Source organism: Lepus europaeus, chromosome 7, assembly GCF_033115175.1.
Source record: "Lepus europaeus isolate LE1 chromosome 7, mLepTim1.pri, whole genome shotgun sequence".
Classification (NCBI taxonomy): domain Eukaryota; kingdom Metazoa; phylum Chordata; class Mammalia; order Lagomorpha; family Leporidae; genus Lepus; species Lepus europaeus.
This window is the reverse complement of record NC_084833.1, coordinates 65,167,040-65,187,949: the sequence shown is the minus strand read 5'-3', so window position 1 is coordinate 65,187,949 and position 20,910 is coordinate 65,167,040. Positions and strand designations below refer to the sequence as shown.

The window sequence follows — 20,910 nt, the reverse complement described above, 5'->3', positions numbered from 1 at the left end:
TTTGGTGCGGAACGGAATCTCGAAGTATGCCCTTAACATTGCCAAACACACTGAAAACCCTGTTTGTGGCCTTCTTAAAAATGGCACCTTTTCAAGATTCAGCCTATGTGTCAGGTGTTCATTTGAATGCTGGTAAAGGAGCAAGATAAGCTACACTTATAAATTTATATAACTCATTAACTAAAGCATTAAAGAATAAAATGTACCACTTACTGCAATCATACATTAACTATCTGGTTTTGTGTCATAGCTCTGCCACTGAGAAGCTGTGTAATCTTGGGAAAATCACTTAATTCCTCTGTGCCAGTTTCTTCTTCTATTAAGCGACAATTGTGAGGTTTAAATTAAGTAAAATATGTAAAAGAGGGTTGTTGTGGGGCAATGGGTTAAGCTGCCACTTGGAAATGCTGGTTTTTTTGGGAGAATTTTGTTAGAAAAACAAAATTTTTAAGAATTGCATTTTGAAAAGATTTACAGTTGGGGCCAGCACTGTGGTGCACTCTGGCATGAAGCACCAGCATCCCATTTGGAAGCCGGTTCTAGTTCCGGCTGTTCCTCTTCCGATCTAGCTCTCCGCTGTGGCCTGGGAAAGCAGTGGAGGACGGTCCAAGTCCTTGGGCCCCTGCACCCACGTGGGAGACCCGGAAAAGGCTCCAGGCTCCTGGCTCCTGGCTTCAGATCGGCGCAGCTCTGGCCGTTGCGGCCATCTCGGGGGAGTGAACCAGCAGATAGAAGACCTCTCTTTCTGTCTCTACCTCTCTCTATAACTCTGTCTTTCAAATAAATTTAAAAAAAAAAAAATCTTTAAAAAAAAAGATTTACACAGATTCAACAGAGATGAAAGATGCAGAGTTTTAAAAAAATGTAAATTATCTTCCATAGGATTGTATAAACAAAATGTTGTTCATGGCTGCTTTGCTTATCACCAATTTAGGCAGAATAAAACTTAAACCTCAAAGTGCAGTGTTAAATATTCTTAGCTTTATTTGCAAATTCAGCACTCCCATTGGTCCAGTTTTGAGATGTTGAAATTCCAAGCATTAAGGAATGAATTTTAATTTTAGAATAGTAAGCTTAGTAGTGGCAACTTTATTTTCCTTAACAGTAGAAAATCTTAACAAACTGGTCCTATTTTGGACATAAAGAAGACTATAAATTAGGCTATTTTTTAATACCTTCTTCTATGAAAACCAATCACTTAAAAAAAAGAAAAGAAGGGGGAAAAAAGCTTTTCATGTTGTCAGATACTCCATGCCTTCTTCAATTCCTAGCTACTCTGTGCTCCGCAGCTACTCTATGCTATACAGCTTCCTGCTAATGTGTCTGGGAGGCAAATGATGTTGGCCCTGATACCTGGGTTCCTGCCACCCACATGGGAGACCTAGATGGAGTTCTTGGCTCCTGGTTAGCCCTGGCTGTTGAGTGCATCTGGGGAATGACCCAGTGGATGGGAGATCTCTCTGTCATACTGCCCTTCAAATAGATAAATTTAAAAAATAAAAATGTAAAGAACTGAGGGCCAGCATTGTGGCATAGTGGATAAAGCTGCTGATTGAAATGCTGACATCCCATTTGGGCACTAGTTCAAGTCCCAGCTGCTCCACTTCCAATCTAGCTCCCCACTAATGGCCTAGGAAAAGCAGAGGAAGATGGCCCTCAGACCCTGCCACTCATATGGGAAACTTGGATGAAAATCCTGGCTCCTGGCTTCAGCCTGATATAGCCCTAGCCATTGCAGCCATCTAGGGAGTGACTCAGCAGATGGAAAATTTCTGTCTCTCCTTCTCTTTCTGAAACTCTGACTTTAAAAATAAATTAATTAATATTAAAAAAAAAGTAAAGGATTTAGAATAGTGCTCAGCGCATAAGTGCTCAATAAATATTAGATATTCTTGTTAGAGGAAACACTTCAGTGTGCATTCCTACATTTTCACATGGGAGAAAAACTTTCCACTACACTGCCAGGAGACAAGGTCATGCAAGGAACATTTCCAGTTGCTCTGAGTCCTCCACTCCTCCCCAGCAACAGCAGCTGACTGCTCTGAGGACTGAGCTTAGGAGACGGATCGGGACGTGACTGGCTTAGCTCCTTCTCGGTTCCCTCCCACCAGGGGAAGCCCATCTAAAGCACACGGACAACCTCTGCTTTTGGCTTGGAGGGTCAGACTTTGTTTCTACAAGAGGAAACCTTCAGTGTCACTTGCTTTGTTATTTTTAGGGGGAGATTCAATTCAGGAAAAATGACATAAAAGCCATGTTGGTCATGGTCCAGCTGCTTAATTCACAGAGCATCAGCCACACTAACCACTTCTATCAGTAATATAGTCAACATTGTGATCTCCATTTATTTACCACTTTGAACTTATTCCAAACTCAAGAGAAGACAGAAATACTACTTACTGGCCTACTCAATATCTCAACCACTATTAGAATTCAGCTACTGGTTTCTTGGGGGATTAAATACAATACCAGGGGCCGGTGCTGTGCCACAGTGGGTAAAGCTGTCACCTGCAGTGCCAGCATCCCATATGGGCTCCAGTTATAGTACCAGCTGCTCCACTTATGATCCAGCGCTCTGCTATGGCCTGGGAAAGCAGTAGAAGATGGCCCAAGTCTTTGAGTCCGTGCACCCATGTAGGAGACCCAGAAGAAGCTCCTGGCTCCCGGCTTCAGATTGGCCCAGTTCCAGCCGTTGCAGCCATTTGGGGAGTGAACCAAGGATGGAAGACCACTCTCTCTCACTCGCTCTGCCTCTCCTTCTCTCTCTCTGTAACTGTGACTTTCAAATAAATAAATACTTTTTTAAAAATAAATACAATACAATACAATACCAGAGGTAAACTTCTTAAAACAATGTTTGATGTGCAGTAACAGATACTGATGATCAATATTGCTATTACTATGTGCCAAAGTGAGTTACCAGTTACAGAAAGAACTTAATGCCTGCACAGTGTCCAGACAGCTAACCATGTAAATGGGACACTAAAAACAGCACTAGTAGCAGTCCCACTATTGTTTCATTAATCACAAACATACATGCATTCATTCATTCATTCACTTATTTTTTAAAAGATTTATTTATTTGAATGTCCGAGTTACACAGAGAGAAGGAGAGGCAGAGAGAGAGGTCTTCCAGCCGTTGGTTCAGTTCCCAAATGTCTGCAACAGCCAGGGCTGGGCCAAGCAAAATCTGAGTGCCTGGAACTCCATCTGGGTCACCCACAAGAATGGCAGAGAACCAACTATTTAGGACATCACCTGCTGCTTCCTAAGTCGCCGATAGCAGGAAGCTGGAATCAAGAGCCAGAAATGGGACTCAAATTGGGCACTTCAATATGGGATCTGAGCATCCCGAGTGGCATTCTAACCACTACACTGAAAAACCCTTTTAATAAGCAAATACCATATCCCAACAACTATGGTAGATATACCAGAATTCAATATTACAAATGGAAATCTGTCAAAAAGCTTACAGATTTGAAAGGAAGAAAAACAAACCTAGATCCAAATTGGCATATCTTATGTTAAAGCTTTGCATTAGGATACTGATATATTTTAAAAACTCAGAAAATGAATTTTAAAAGTAAAGGGTGCCAGCATGTGGTACAATGGGTTAAGCCACCACCTGTGACATCAGCATCCCTTATGGGAGCAGTTGGGGTCCCAGCTGCTCCACTTCTGATCCAGCTTCCTGCTAATGCACCTGGGAAAGCAGCAGGCGATGGCCCATGTACTTGAGGCCCTGCCACCCGGGTGGGAAACCCAGATGGAGTTTGAGGCTCTTGGTTTCAGCCTGGCCCAGCCCTCGCATTACAGCCATTTAGGGAATGAATCAGCAGATGGAAGATATCTCTCTCGCTATTTCTTTCCCTCTCTCTCTAACTGCCTTTCAAATAAATAAATAAATCATTTAAAAACAAATTAAATTAAGAATAATTTTAAGACTGTCAGAATTTGACCTGAGTTTTGAAGAAATCACCTAGAAAAATCTCTATTTTGGTAAATCCAAAGGGCAATTTTCAGTTCTAATCATATTTGACCACTCCCTCCCCTTAAAAAACAAACAAGACAAACAAAAACAAATCTTATAAAACAAAACAACCCTCTTTCTTTGGCCTCAGAGTCTGTAAGAAACCGCAGTCATTTTTCCCTTTGCCTCTGACCACTCCTGCCCAGGCACCTTTCCAGTGCCTCCTTCTCTATCTGGCCTTTAAGAGTGGCAGGTGCTCAAGGCTTGCTTACTTGGCCCCTTTTTCCTCCCTGCCTGCTTCTTATCTATACTTCTTATCTATACTCGGGATTTCCAGGGCTATCTGCCAATGGCCCCACATTTGCATCTCTGTGAACTCCAGACTCTTATCACCCACACATGGATGTCTGAAAGGCAGGCTTCTCCAACTGAGAGTGACCCACTCTCAACTTACATGTGCCTCCACCAACTGCTCTCTCTCCCATGTCCTGTGGCCTCCTTGGTGTCTGTTACCTTTACGCATCCAATTACTTCATCTGAGCCAGAAACCCGAAAGTCATCCTTGACATTTCTTTTTTTCTTATACCTTAAATTCAAACATCACCAAATCCTAATGATTTTATCTCCTAAAAGCTTATTCATCTAGCTTTTCTTGACTCTATCATAATGCTGTTTCACAGTATCAACACCTGCTACCTTCTACAGTGCAGACCCTCCCAACTGTCTCCCCACAGCTTTTCTGCCTCATCTGTAACCAGGCCTTACTGCGGCCAGAGTGGAATTACTAAAACACAACTCTGGTTAGAACACTGTGTGCTAAAGGTCGTGCAGCACAGCCTCCTGTGCTTAGGGTCACATCCTTTTCCATGTGATATGGTCCCTGCCTACTTCTCTAGCTTCTCCTGGTGTCCTTCTCTTCTCCCTCATCACTCTGACCCCGCTTAGTCCCTATAACTCACCATGTCTCCATCCACCTCAGCCTTCCAACTTGTTACTCTCCTCTGCCTGGAATGCGCCATCCAGTCCTCACCCCTTCACACATTTCACTTCTCTTCAGCATCTGGATTAGAACTCTAAAAGCTAAGTCTGAGCTCAAGACCGTTCTTGAGCCCCTAGAACAGATGAGATCCTCACTACACGCTTTCGTAGCACTCACACACACACCATTAGTGTTTATCTGCTGGACTACTTGATCAGTGCTCAGCCCTTACATGTGCTCCATGACAGCAGGGATATCTGCACTCGCTCACCGCTGCATTCCCAGCACCTGCGGTCCGGGGGCGGACACACTGCAGTTATACTCAATACAATGCTGTTGAATGAACAGATAACTCTAGGCAACTGCATTTCAGATAACCAAGAACTACAACACAACATGATTACAAAGTGCAAATAATGTATAGCTTCAGAAATTTTTAGGTAAAGTGTCTTAACAGAGTAGAAAGAACATAGATTTTTAGAGGCAGGCGAACTGAAAGCTCAGCTCAGCTACTCTCTAGATCCTATATATTTATCCTTCACAGCCTGTTTCCTTATCTATAAAATGGACACACTGGCTAGCATATCATGTAAGAAAGGACATGAATCACCTGGCACAGCACCACAGACAGCAGGTATTTGGCAAATAGAGATTCTCAGCCCTCTCTTTTCTCTGGTCATCTTTACACAGAGCAGTGCAGACTATAAAGTAACTTGATTCATAGTTTTTTAAAATTTACTGAAAAGGGGCCGGCACTGTGGCAGAGCAGATAAAGCCACTGCCTGTAGTGCCGGCATCCCACATGGGCACTGGTTCGAGTATCAGCTGCTCCACTTCTGATCCAGCTCTCTGCTGTGGCCTGGGAAAGCAATAGAAGATGGCCCAAGTCCTCAGGTCCCTGCACCTGTATGGGAGAACCAGAAGAAGCTCGTGGCTCCTCGCTTCAGATCAGCACAGTCCCAGCCATTGCAGCCAACTGGGGAGTGAACCAGCGGATGGAAGACCTCTTTCTCTCTGCCTCTCTTCTCTTTCTGTGTAACTCTTTCAGATAAATAAATAAATCTTAAAAAAAAAATTACTAGAAGGTGTACAAGGCATCTGAAGTATTAAATAAAACTACATTGTATTTCATCAGAATTCACTATTCTTTCTTAACCCCCAAAGTATTAGGTCAAATAGAAACAGCTAGCTCAGGTTTTCCTTTAGGAAAATCAATATAATCAGGATTTGGAAAAGATGAATCAGGGTGGTTCTGATGTCTTACAAAATACAAGCCACACAAAACAACATACTATAAATGATGCTTAAAACACAACTCTATTTACACAGAGCTTTTCAGTATTATATCTACCCTGAATTCCTGCAAGGCACACTGTGCTAAACAAAACTAGTAACATTAGGAAACTCCTCTTACCTTATGTTCAAATGGAGCACCATAGTAGCCATCATTCAGCCCAAAAATTATTTCATTTTGGTTGCGGGCATGAATCTAAGAGAGGAAGAAAATATACTATCAGTTCTAATCATTCTAATCACATTTTGATTTGATCAGAGAACAAGAGTTACTTCACTGCTGAACAGGCTGGTTCCATCTTAGACTAGCAGGAAACAAATCTCTTATCAAAGACCAGGTGATATACTGAAACCTTCCTGCATTAGTCAAAGGCCTCAAAACCCATCAGAAGACCTTCCAAGATGGCCAAACAGAGGTGACCCAATGTTTACCTCCTCCTACACAGAAGAAGCAAAACAACAAATAAATGGCTGCATCTTAAGGCAAGTTCCTGAGGAACACCAGAACTCGGGTAGGCGAATGACAGGGGGACTGGGATAGCAGCACAGAGAAAGGAACACAGCCACCCAGCTATCAGGACACGGCCCAGTGGCCCGGAGGAATCCACTGCTGGGGTAGAGGAAGAAGGGTTAACAGGAGAGCCCCAGCAGAGCCCATCTGCATGAGGGCCTTAGCAGGTGGTCCTGGCTGCAGGAGGAACCACAGGCACCAGACTAGAAGCCCAGTAAGAAGAGCTGCCCAGACACCTCACGGTTGCCTTGATTCAGAGAAGGAATTCACAAGCCATCCCCCACAGCGCCCAAAGCGCAGGCTGCTGCTGTGTGGAAGCCTCTTGAGAAAGAAGTCACTGACAGCACCTACATTTCCAAGGACAGACCACCCCACACATCCCCATCCCTGGGGCCCCACAGATATTCTACCAACTTAAAAAAAAAAAAACCCTGTAACTTCATGAATCCAGCCAGATCCAGCAGAATACAACAAACCTAGCACCCTAGCTTGGGCAGCACTCTGCACTTCAAGAGACAGGGGATGTAGAACAGCAAGGAGATCCTGTTCCCAGGACCCTAGAAGTAGGGGTGCTTGCCCCTCAGACCTGGGCTCACCCTCCCTCCCAACTCCTTCCCCGCCCCTAACCACCTGGGACATCACTCAAATGCTGCTGGAACTCATGCACACCAGGACTCCAGGTCAGAGAGCCTACGACCCCAGCTTAGCCTGCTCACCACTGCTCAGAACTGTGCACACCTTCCACACTGTGCTAAGGATCGTACATACGCCTAGCCAGCTCATAGCACCTGCCCTGCTTTTGCTGCTTCCAGCCCTTCCAAGGACATTGGCTAAGGGTTCACCCCACCTATCCCAGCACCAGCCAGTGCTGCTGCTTCAGGCCCCCATACAGGATCTGCATGAAGCATCCACCTCAGCAGGCCATGAGGCTACACACCCTCAGACAGACATCGGCTGGGGGATGGGGTGCTGCACACCATGCCGATCCTGGCACCAGCACTGCTCCCACGGCTTCTTCCTTTGGCATGGACAGCATTTGGTGTATGTGTACCAGAGACTCAAGGAACCCCACTGAGTCCCAGGAGTGTCCTACACCTCCACTGCTGCTACCACCCACTACAGTGACAGAATATAAAAATACAGCTGCAAGATTCCACAGCACACTAGATCAGGTAGAAGAATATCTGCACTTGGAGATAGATCTTTTGAAATATACCAGTCAGAGAGCAAGAGAGAGCAGAATGAGGACAGTCTCCAAGATCTTTGGGACATTATTAAATGAACTCATATTTGCATAATGGGAATTCCTCACAGAAAAGAGAAAATCCAAAGCACAGAAAACCTAGTCATTGAAATAATAACTGGGAACTTCCTAATCTGAAGAAATGCACAGAAGGCCTACAGGACTCCAAATAGACGTGACCAGAAAGATCTTCCCCAAGACACGTAAGGTCAAACTCTCAAAATAACAGTATTACAGGCCGGTGCCACAGCTCACTAGGCTAATCCTCCGCCTGCAGTACCGGCACCCCAGGTTCTAGTCCTGTTTGGGGCGCTGGTCCTGTCCCGGTTCTCCTCTTCCAATCCAGCTCTCTGCTGTGGCCCAGGAGGGCAGTGGAGGATGGCCCAAGTCCTTGGGCCCTGCACCTGCATGGGAGACCAGGAGGAAGCTCCTGGCTCCTGGCCTCTGATCGGCGCAGCGCACCGGCCATAGCGGCCATTTGGGGGGGGAAGGGTGAACCAATGGAAGTAAGACCTTTCTCTCTGTCTCTCTCTCTCACTGTCTAACTCTGCCTGTCAAAAAAAAAAAAAAATTACAAATAATTCTAATATTTGTAAGAGAAAGGTACCAGTTTACTTTTAGGGAACCCCCATCAGATTAAAAGCAGATTTTCATCAGAAACCTTACAGGCCAGGAAGCAATGGAACAATATAGTTCAAATTATGAAAGAAAAGAATGTCAGATAAAAGAGAATGCCAGAATGTGTTTTCTGAAAGAAAAGAATGTTATAAATACTTTGCCCAGTGAAGAAGGAATTCATCAGCAAGAGACCAGCTTTAAAAAATGCTTAAAAGTACCCTACATTCAGAAACAAAGAAAGCAACAACCAACAACATGAATAGATTTGAAGGTATAAAATCCATAAGAAAAATAAAAAAGGATCTTTAAAAAAATAAAATACTAAAGAAAAAAATGACAGGACTAGTCGGGCTGCAGGAGAAGATGACAGTCTCCACAGGAATTAAAGTTCCTCATAATTTTCGCTTGTTGGAAGAACTTGAAGAAGGACAAAAAGGAGTAGGCGATGGTACGCTCAGCTGGGGCCTTGAAGATGATGAAGATATGACACTTACAAGGTGGACAGGCATGATTATTGGGCCACCAAGGACAAATCACGAGAACAGATTATATAGCCTGAAAGTAGAATGTGGACCTAAATCTCCAGAAGCTCCTCCATCAGTGAGATTTGTAACAAAAATTAATATGAATGGGATAAATAATTTCAGTGGAATGGTGGATGCACAGGGCATACCAGTATTAGCAAAAGGCAAAATTCATATAGCATTAAAGTTGTACTTCAAGAGCTAAGACGTCTAATGATGTCCAAAAAAACTATGAAGCTTCCACAGCCACCAGAAGGACATACAACAATTAATTTTAATGCATCTCAAACTTGTCTTAAATCAACAACCTTCTACTTATATTACTGTCTTGATTAAATATCACAATGCAAAATACCCACACATTCAGTAAAGAATTCCAGCTGGTATATGTGACCCGGACATTTGTAATATATTTAATATATGTATACCTATTATGTTTTCAGGTAACGGGAGGAAAAATGCAGCACAATTTTTCTTTCTCTTGTTAAGGCACTGTCATTTAAACATAAACCTGGAGTGCTCCAAGGTTTTACAAGATGCAAGCATGGCGAGACGTGTGAGCAGTGGAAACATGTGTTTCTGAAAAGTAAAAATCCCAAAAAGGACAAACAGAAATGGCATGCTTTATCCATCTTGCTTAGTGAAAGAGCTGCAGTTGAAATTGATTAAAGTAGCAGGTACAATGAATATTGTCTCAAATTGTGTTAAATTTTAAAGTAGGGTGGGTGCTAACTACTAGTAGTATAAAAATATGTTCAGGATTGTTTTGATACCTGTATTTATAATAAAAAAAAAAGTTGGGGGTTCGATGAATTTCAGTTAAAAGCTGTTCCAGTGTGTTACATGTAACAGGCACGGTAAATATTTGTTTACATTCTTTGTTTAACAAACACTGCATTTAAGTTCAAGTGAAGTCAACAAAAAAAGGAAATCAGTGTATGGATATATGATTTTGAGATTAAAGTTAGTCATAAAATGTAAATAAAATGTGAAAAGTGTCGGGGGGGGGGGCGGGGGATGAAGGACTAAGCCATTACTTACCATTAGTAACCTTAAATGTAAATGGACTAAATTTCCCAATGAAAAGACAGAGACTGAGGGTGGCATTTGGCACAGTGATTAAGTCACTGCTTGGGATTCCCACACATTACAGGAGTGCCTGGTTTGAGACCTGGCTCCTCTGCTTCCAATCTAGCTTCCTGCTAGTGCACATCATGGGAGGAAACAGATTGGGCTCCAGTACTGGGGCTCTTACCACCCATGTGGGAAACTGGTTTTAAGTTCTGGGCTCCTGGCTTCTGCTGCCCCAGCTCTGGCTATTATGAGCACTTGGAAAGTGAGCCAGTATATGGAAGATATCTCTGCGTGTGTGTCTCTCTGCCTTTCAAATAAAAATAAATAAAAAATTTTTTAAAAGAAACTTGAAAAAAATACAAAAAGGAGCCAGCACTGTGGCATATTGGGTAGAGCCGCCATCTTCAGCACTGGCATCCCATATGGGTGCCAGTTTGAGTCCCGGCTGCTCCTCTTCCAATCCAGCTCTCTGCTATGGCCTGGAAAAGCAGTGGAAGATGGCCCAAGTCCTTGGGCCCCTGCACCCACATGGGAGACACAGAAGAAGCTCCTGGCTCCTGGCTTCGGATGGGCGCAGCTCTGGCTCAGGAGTAAGCTGGCAGATGAAAGACCTCTCTCTCTGCCTCTTCTCTCTCTGTGCTCCAACTTTCAAATAAATAAATCTTTTAAAAAAATACAAAAAGAGTGGTGAAGTGAAGAGTTTTTTTTTTAAACATAAACAAAATTGATAACCAAGAAAAAAAGAGCAAAGACTCAATAAAATCAGAAATGGAAAAGGAGATACCACAACAGAAAACACAAAAAAAATGCAAAGGATCATTAGGGATTATTATGAACAAATATATGCCAACAAAATGAGAAATCAAGAAGAAAAGGATAAATTTTTAGATACATGTTATTACCAAAATTGAATCATGAACAAATTAATGACAAGTAATGAGACTGAATCAGTAATTAAAAATCTCCAAAGAAGGAAAAATGCAAGATCAGATGGTTCTGCTGCCAAATTCTAAGGAAGAACAAACACAATTTCTCCTCAAACTATAACCAAAGAATTGAAATGGAGAGAATCTCTCCAAATTCATTCTATGAGGCAACACGACCATGATTCCAAGGTCATACAAAGACATAATAAAAAGAAGAAAATTATAGAACAATATCCCTGATGAACATAGATGCAAAAATTCTCAACAAAATACTAGCAAAATGAATCAAATAACACATCAGAAAGATTATTCACTGTGATAAATAGGATTTATCTGAGGTATGCAGAAAGTTCAACAAATGCAAATCAAAAACATAATACATCACATCCACAGAATGAAAGATAAAAACAACACAGCTGCAGAAAAAACATTTCAATAGATGCAGAAAAAACATTTGATAAAACTCAATACCAATTCATGATTTTAAAAAAATCTTGAATAAATTAGGTATAGAAAAACATACCTCAACATAATAATGGCTATAAATGACAAACCTACAGCCAACATTATACTGAATGGGGAAACAGACAGCTATTCCTCTAAGATCTGGAATCAGACTTAAATTGCTCTTATTTAGAATAGTACTGGAAGTTTAAGTCAAAACCTTTAGACAAGAAAAATAAGTAAATAAGGCCGGCACCGTGGCTCACTAGGCTAATCCTCCGCCTTGCGGCGCCGGCACACCGGGTTCTAGTCCCGGTCGGGGCACCAATCCTGTCCCAGTTGCCCCTCTTCCAGGTCAGCTCTCTGCTATGGCCCGGGAGTGCAGTGGAGGATGGCCCAAGTCCTTGGGCCCTGCACCCCATGGGAAACCAGGAGAAGCACCTGGCTCCTGCCATCGGATCAGCGTGGTGCACCGGCCGCAGCACGCCGGCCACGGCGGCCATTGGAGGGCGAACCAACGGCAAAAGGAAGACCTTTCTCTCTGTCTCTCTCTCACTGTCCACTCTGCCTGTCAAAAATTTAAAAAATAAATAAATAAATAAAATTTTTTAAAAAAAGAAAAAGAAGTAAATAAAAGGCATACAAATAGGAAAGGATGGAGTCAAATTATCACTATATGCAGATGACATGATTCTATAGAGACAGAACCTAAAGACTGTACCAAGAGATTATAAGAAATCATACACAAAATCAGGAAAGTTGTGGGACAGAAAATCAACATGAAAAGATCAGCAGCATTTTCATACACCAATAACAAACTTGCTGAGAAAGAAAGTCGAACACCAATTCCATTCAGAGTAGCTGCCAGAAAAAGTATTAAACACCTTAGAAGAAATCTCACCAAGGATGTGAAAGACCTGTATAATGAAAATTACAAAGCACTAAAGAAAGAAATGTGACAAGATACAAAAAAAAAAGAACAGAACCCCTCATTTTCATAGATTAAAATTAAAATTAAAATTATTAAAATGTTCATACCACCTAAAGTGACTTATAAATTCAACAAAATCCCAATCAAAATATCTATGACATTCTTCACAGAACCAGAAAAACAATCCAAAAATTCATATGCAAACACCAAAGACAGCTAAATTTACAAAGCAATCTTGAAAAAGAGAACAAAGCTGGAAGCATCACAATGCCAGATTTCCAGACATACCATATAACCAAAACAGCACGGCATTGGTATAAAAATAGACACACAGACCAACCAGACAAAATGAAAACCCTAGGAATGAATCTATGTATCGAAAGTCAAATTGTCTTTGAAAAAGAAGCTAAAAACATACCCTGGAGAAAGAACATTCTCTTCAATAAATGGTTCTGGAAAAAAACTGGATATTCACATGCAAAGATTTAACCAGTAGTGCCCCCTCCTACCCTATACAAAAATCAAGTTAAAGTGGATCAAAGATCTAAATGTAAGTCAACATTAGAAGAAAACACAGGGGAAACAATTTAAGACTTTGTCATAGGCCATGAATATTTTGGATACACAAAAGCACAGGCAACAAAAGCAAAAATAAATCAATGGGATTATATCAACTTTGTGCAGCAAAGAAAACAATCAAGAGTAAATAGACAACCAACATAATGGAAGAAAAGAGCTGCAAGGGGCTGGAGCTGGGTGTAATAGGCTAAGCCTCTGTGGTGCTGGCATCCCATATGGGTGCCAGTTTGTGTCCCGGCTCCTCTTCTTCTAATCCAGTTCTCTGCTTATGGCCTGGGAAAGAAATGGAAGATGGCCCAAGTGCTTGGACCCCTGAACCTGCATGGGAGACCTGGAAGAATCTCTGAGCTTTGGATCGATGCATCTCCAGCCATTGCGGCCATGTGGGGAGTGAACCAGTGGATGAAAGACCTTTCTCTCTGTCCCTCCCTCTCTCTGTCTATAACTCTATCCTTCAAGTAAACAAATAAAATCTTTAGAATAAAATAGTTTCAAACTGTTCTCTAACATAGGATTAATATCCAGAATATATAAGGAAATCAAAAAACTCAGGGCTGGCGCTATGGCGCAGCGGGTTAAAGCCCTGGCCTGAAGCACTGGCATCCCACATAGGTGCCGGTTCTAGTCCCAGCTGCTTCTCTTCTGATCCAGCTCTCTGCTATGGCCTGGGAAAGCAGTAGAAGATGGCTCAAGTGCTTGGGCCCCTGCACCCATGTGGGAAACCCAGAAGAAGCTCCTGGCTCTTATCTTTGGATCGGCACAGCTCCAGCCGTTGTAGCCAACTGGAGAGTGAACCAGAGAATGGAAGACCTCTCTCTGTCTCTGCCTCTCTCTGTAACTCTTTCAAATAAATAAAATAAATCTTTAAAAAACAATAAAAAATAAATAAAACTCAACAAAACAAAAACAACCCAATTAATAAGTGAGCAAAGGTTCTAAATAGTTAGCTCTCAAAAGAAGAAATAAAAATGATCAACTGACAGATGAAAAAGTGCTCAGGATCACTAGCCACAGGGACAGTGCAAATCAAAATCACAATGAGATATCCTCTCACTCCAGTGAGAATGGCTGATATCAAAAAGTAACAAATGCTAATGAGCATGTAGAGAAAAGGAAATCCCAATACACTGTTGGTGGGAATGCAAAATAAGTACAGTCATTATGGAAACCAATATGGAGATTCCTCAAAAAATTAAAAATAGATATACCATATGACCCAGTTATTCCTCTTCTGGGTACATAGCCAAAGGAAATGAAATCAGCATCTGAAGGAGAGACCCACATTCCCATGTTTGTTCCAAGACTACGCACAACAGCCAAGATATGGACTCACCCTAGGTATTTATCAATGAGTGAACGGATAAAGGAAGTGTGGTACACCTTTTCACAATTGAATACTATTATGCCATAAAAAATGAAGAGAATGCTGACATCTGCAGTAAAATGGACAGAACTGGTGGTTATTATATAAGTGAAACAATCAAGCACAGAAAGACAAATATTGTACATTCTCTTTCACATGTGGAATTTTAAAAAATCTATCTGACTTTAAAATACTGCTAATCAGAGGCTGGGAAGGGTGAGGAAAGGGCAGACAGAGGGAGGGTGGATGATGGCTACCAAGATACAGCAACGTAAACATAATGGACTCTGGTATTTTACAGCACAATGGGCGACTATAGGTCAAGACAATGTTTTTTATACACACACAAAGAAAGTCTTTTTTATTGTTTTTTAAAGACTTATTTTAATTTTTTGAAAGAGTTACAGAGAGAGGCAGAGACAGAGAGGACTTCCATTCACTGGTGTGTCTGTGTGTGTGTGTGTGTGTGTATTCTCTATAAAGAACTGGAACCAAGGAGCTGGTGGTAGGCTCCAAACACAAAGACAAGGAAAAAGAAATGCTAACTGCCAGTTATGACTGGTTAATGCTGTGTGTATAGGTTGAAATATTGCACTGTACTCTGTAAAAATATATAAGGAGTACATGTTAATCCAAAATTTTAAAATAAACATTTAAAATGAAAATAACAACAAAACTCTCATCGTGAGCTCAGAGGCACCATTTTCCACACATATTTCCCATGGACACTTCTTGAGACTGTAACAAGCATTCCTGAAGGTCAGGGAATTCAGAAGCATACTACACATTCTCTGATCCCCAGAAACCACACTCCAGTAAGTCTGCAAGAGTGCTTTCAAACACATGAAGCACTAGGAAAAACATAAAGGTTTCATAGTATTTTCTATTTTCAAAAACTTTAAAGATAATAGTATCCAATCCCTAAAGTCTTTAATGTCTTTTTAATTACTGTCTACATACCTCCCTCTTTCAGATGTAACTGATGTGAGCTTCAGTTAGGATCACCCCAAATGAAACTTCATCTAAAGGTGGGAGGAATAAAACTTTAAAAATTCAAAGAACTGAGATCTAAAATAACTCAAAATAGTAATAAATGCCCAATTGTGAAATATAAAAATAGATTTAGTTACTTTAGAAAGAGTTGTGGCTACTAAAAAAATTGCTTCTGCTGTGAAGGATTAAAATGAGGGCTCACATGGAGGAAAAACAAGGATTATCAGGACACAATGTCTACTCTCTCCTCTCTATCTACAGATGAGTTACCAAAGCCAGCAACAGAATATTCCTGGGAACATTCACCTGACTTCCATATCTTCAACCTCTTATTACTAAAACAAAATCAATCACACGCATTCTGTTTATCTCTATCATTTTGCTACAAAAAGGTTAGGTTGGAATCAGAAATTTATTATGAGAACTACAAATCAATCTCAAGAAGTTTTTTATCTTTTAAGAAAAAAGAGAAAAAATTCTGAAATCAGCTTTAAGATTAGATGGGATCTGAAATTTTATAAACATAAAATATTATATATATATATATGTCCTTAGGAGAAGAAAGATTAAAATCATATTCACCAAATGTTAATAATGGATGTAGCTGGCAGGAAAATTTCATGTAATTTTTTATTCAGTTTTCTGTGTTTATCAATAACAGCTTATCTGTAGCTATAAAGAAAGATTCTGTATAGTTTTTAGTCTCTTCTCTGTGCTGATCAAAATTTTCCAAAGTGATTACAAAGAACATGTGGTACTTTTTAAATAAAGGTTAGAAGAATTCTTTTAAATTGTTATTTTTGTTTTCTTATTTGAAAGGCAAAGAGACACAGAGAGATCTTCCATTTGCTGGTCCTCAATGCTGGTAAAAGCCAGAGCCGGCCACTCTAAAGCCAGGAGCCTGGAATGCAACTTAGGTCTCCCATGTGGGTGGCAGAGACTTAACTAGAGCCATGCACTGCTGCGGCCTACAGTGTGCAGTAGCAAGAAGCTGGAATCAGAAGTGGGCCTGGGACTGGAATCCAGGCACACTAATACGGTATGCAGGCATCCCGAATGCTGTCTTCATTTCTGTGCCAAAATACCTGCTCAGAATATATGTTACATTCAAAATCAGATGAAAAAAAGTATACATACCTCTGCTTTTCAAACAAATAATTTCTTTAAAAAGAAACATACTAGAAAGTATATACTGAATAAATACTAAGAAAGCATCACAGATGTGTATAAATAACCTGTGACTAACATTTTAAGGTTACCTTTAATAGTAGTACAATAGGCATCACAAAATACAAAAGGCGTTCATTCCATAGTGCAGTGTATATATTCCACATGGGTATACCCCAGTGTGATACAACACAAAGAAAGTAAGTTTTCAATCAGCTGGGCCCAGAATTAAATTCTAGCTCTACCTAACTATCTGATCTTGATTAATTTCTTAAACTCTCTAAGGTTCAACTTTCTCATCTGGGAAAAAAGAGTAATAATAACCTTCACAAGGTTGCTATAACCATTAATTCTAACAACCTGTCTGGGGATGGCAGGCGGCTCTCATTTCATATGTAGCTGCTAGCTGTATACTGTAATACTGTGTTAGGGTTACGGAGCTACTTTTTGAGCTCAGTTACAAGAATACTTTTTGATGGATCAGCTCTATCAGTCATAGATACAGCAAAAGTGCAGACAGGGAGCTGTGTATCAGTCAGGCTTCTATCATATCCCTGTGTTCAATAAACTCTGGCTCTCGGGGACGGCACTGTGGCACAGCGGGTAAAGCCTCCACCTGCAGTGCTGGCATCACATATGGATGTCAGTTCGAGTCCCGGTTGCCCCACTTCCAATCCAGCTCTCTGCTATGGCCTGGGAAAGCAGCAGAAGATGGCACAAGTCCTTGGGCCCTTGTGCCCATGTGGGAGACCAGAAGAGGGTCCTGGCTATTGAGGACTATTTAGGGAGTGAATGACCAGATGGAAGTTTTCTCTCTCTCTCTCTGTGTCTCTCCCCCCTACCCCCTTTCTGTTGCCCTGCCTTTCAAATAAATAAATAAATATTTTAAAAAGAGAAAGAGAAGTGTCTAATAGTGTATTCCACATTTCAACTTAATTTTCAGATCCTAGGGGAGAATATCCAATAAGAAAGAGGAAGCAGAATGCTGTGAAAAACCTACCCTTTCCAACACTCAAAAAAAATTCTTCTTAAATTTTTTTTAGTATAGGGTGCTTCTTTGTAAGTTTCTTCAGTTAAAGGTATTTTTTAAAAAAGGGCAATGACTCAAACATAACATAAGTAAGCAACATCACATAAACAAATAATACCGTAAGTAAATAATCATAAAGTCTCTCTTTAGGAAACGAAAAGGCCAAAGAATCAACAGAAAGGTCAGACAGGTTAATTCTGAGATGACCACCACTAAAACCCAGAGTCTAAACATTACCTGCTGGCCCAAGTATTTCAGCCCATCCAAACAGACTTTCCACTCAATCAACAGCTGGTAGACATCTTCCTTTCCACCCCATATCTTCACCACAAAGCAAGACACAGATGTGTCGAGACGGTCTGGCATTATTCCAAAATCTAGACTCCGCCACGTTGGATTCTGTTGATGAAAGTGAAAATGCGCTTTAGGAAGACTCTAATTTGTTTACAATTATTTCAATTAGTTGGTAAATCACTTAGAAAAAAAAAGACCTCATGAATATATTAAATTGCGAACTTAAATGAACCAAGAAGACATTCTAATTAACACAAAGGGAAGATAATGATACTTGCTCTGCGTACTTATTATAGTCATTAGAAGGCACATGTATTCCCATCTCTCACTGGCAGAGCTTCATATGGGAATTCATTCAACACTTAACACATGACTATTAAAAGCCAAAATATAAACAGCTCCCCCAAAGAGCCTCCAATGTATTGCTAGATTCAGATCTCTACTTAAATAATTATACTGTTTCAGAAAATTATATAAAAAGTTACATAGCACAGAAAGGAATAATAATCTCTGAAGGAACAGACAGAAAACATGACAAAGGCTGTGAAACTTGGCTTTTAAAATACAATTCCACCAGATAAAATAAGGAATTGCAGTCAAAGGGAACAAGACACAAAAGTTCAGAGGTGTCAAATGGCATGGTATGGTCAGGGAACCAAGAGCAATTGCTGATGCACACAACACAGAACACACAGCTGGAGGATGAACTAGGGCTACATTGAAGGATCTTCTATGCTTTGCCAAGGAGACAAGGAGGGAGGAGGGGACCACTAAAAGGTTTTGAGGTTAAGAATGGAGGCTGAGGCTGGTGCTGTGGCATAGCGGGTAAAGCCACCGCCTGCAGTGCCCGCATCCCATATGTGCGCCAGTTCAAGTCCCGGCTTTTCCACTTCAGTTCAGCTCTCTGCTATGGCCCAGGAAAGCAGTAGAGGATGACCTGCGTGGGACACCCAGAAGCTCCTGGCTCCTGGCTTCGGATCATCGCAGTTCCTGGCATTGTGTCCATCTGGGAGTGAACCAGCGGATGGAAGACCCCCCCCCCCCCTCTCTCTCTCTCTCTCTGCCTCTGCCTCTCAAATAAATAAAAATAAATATATATAAATAAAAAAAAGAATGGGGGCCAGCTTTGTAGCGCAGCAGGTTAAGCAGCCACCTGTGATTCTGACATCCTATATGAGCACCAGTCCAAGTTCTGGCTGCTCCATTTCTGATCCAGCTCTCTGCTAATGCTCTTGGGAAAGCAGCAGAGGAGACGGGCCAAGTACTTGGGTCCCTGCCACCCACATTGGAGACCTGTATGGAGCTTCTGGCTCCTGGCTTCTGCTTGGTCCAGCCCTGATGGTCCCAGCAATTTGGGGAGTGAATTAGCAGATGGAAGATCTTTCTGTATCTCCCTCTGTGTGTGTGTGTGTGTGTGTAACTGTGCCTTTCAAATAAACAAAAATAAAATGCTTTTTTAAAAAATAGCCTCAATAGGTATGAACAGGCATGGGTGACTGGTGCAGCAGTTAAGCTCCCATTTTGGAGTGCCTGGGTTCAAGTAGTAGCACTGCTCTTCATTCTAGCTTCCTGCTAACAAACACTCTGGGAAGCAGCAGACGATGGCTTTAGTTGGGTCCCTGTTATCCATGTGGGAAACCCAAATTAAGTTCCCAGCTCCTGGCTTCAGCCTGGCTCAACTGTGGCTGTTGTGGGTACCTGGAGAATGTACCAGCAGATAGGAAATCTCTGTCTCTCCATCTCAGTCTTTCAAATAAATTTTTAAAATTAGAAATGAACTATAATGCATCAAATATTTGCATTTCCCAATGTTAAATGTTAGGCCAATCTTGTTAAACTAGAAATGTTCATATTATATAAGTCAGTAAATTAAAGGGTCTTCATATAAGATAACTCCTCTTGATCCTTACGGCATTGTTTTCCCTAACCAAAGTGGGAAGACACCCTGAGATACCACCAAGAAACAGCACAAAGATAATACAGGAAGTTCATTTATGTAATCAACTTATACTAGATTTATAATAACTAAATTCCCATCATGAAAGAGTTTCAATCTACATTCAACAGAATTCCATTGTTATTTGACCTCTAATCTCTATCAGACTGAGCTGTTTTAGCAGCCCTGCTAAACAGGAGCAGAGTTTCACTTAATTATGAAAAAAACATTAAGGTCTAGGAATAACTATACTACCTGCAGTACAAAAAATGCTGGGACTGGTGCTGTGGCACAGCAGATTAAGCCACCATCTGCCGGGCCAGAATCCTACAGAGGCACTGGTTTGAGCACTGGTTGCTTCACTTCTGACCCAACTACCTGATGATGTGTCTGGGAAGGCAGTGGAGGATGGCCCCAGTGCCTCAGGCCCCTGTACCCACACAGGAGATCCAGATGAAGCTCCTGGCTCCTGGCTTCAGTCTAGCCCATTCTTGGCCGTTGTGGCCATTTGAGAGTGAACCAGTGGATGGAAGATCTCTCTCTCTCCCTCCCTCCCTCTCTCTGTAACTCTTTCAAATAACTAAATAAACCTTTGAAAAAATAAATAAATAAATAAATAAAACATTTATTATGAAAAAGGAAAAATAGGGGGTCAGCGCTGTGGCGTGGCAAGTAGAACCACCACTTGCAGTGCCAGCATCCCATATGGGCGCCGGTTCGGGCCCGGCTACTCCACTTCCTATCCAGCTCTCTACTATGGCCTGGGAAAGCAGTAGAAGATGGCTCAAGTCCTTGGGCTCCTGAACCCACCTGGGAGACCCAGAGGAGACTCCTGGCTCCTGGCTTCAGATTGGCTCAGAGCCAGCTGTTACATGGCCATTTGGGGAGTGAAAAGGTGGATGGAAGACCTCTTTCTCTCTGCCTCTTCTCTCTCTGTGTAGCTCTGACTTTCAAATAAATAAATAAGTCTAAAAAAGAAAGAAAGAAAGAAAGAAAGAAAGAAAGAAAGAAAGAAAGAAAGAAAGAAAGAAAGAA

General features: G+C 41.5%; 1 protein-coding gene and 1 pseudogene across 3 annotated transcripts in view; one reads left to right on the top strand and one right to left on the bottom strand.

The window, feature by feature from the left end:
- Window positions 1-20,910, bottom strand: part of UVRAG (UV radiation resistance associated) — a 322,825-nt gene that overhangs the window by 240,325 nt on the left and 61,590 nt on the right. For 2 of the 3 annotated variants that reach the window (XM_062196734.1, XM_062196732.1), the window contains exons 4-5: window positions 17,883-18,044; window positions 6,364-6,438 (exon numbers count right to left, since the gene is read on the bottom strand). In XM_062196734.1, coding sequence (XP_062052718.1) covers window positions 6,364-6,438; window positions 17,883-18,044 — 237 coding nt within the window. The remainder of the gene's footprint in view (window positions 1-6,363; window positions 6,439-17,882; window positions 18,045-20,910) is intronic. The other variant, XM_062196733.1, reaches the window with a different exon arrangement.
- On the top strand, window positions 8,978-9,474 carry LOC133764862 (ubiquitin-conjugating enzyme E2 variant 2-like; annotated as a pseudogene).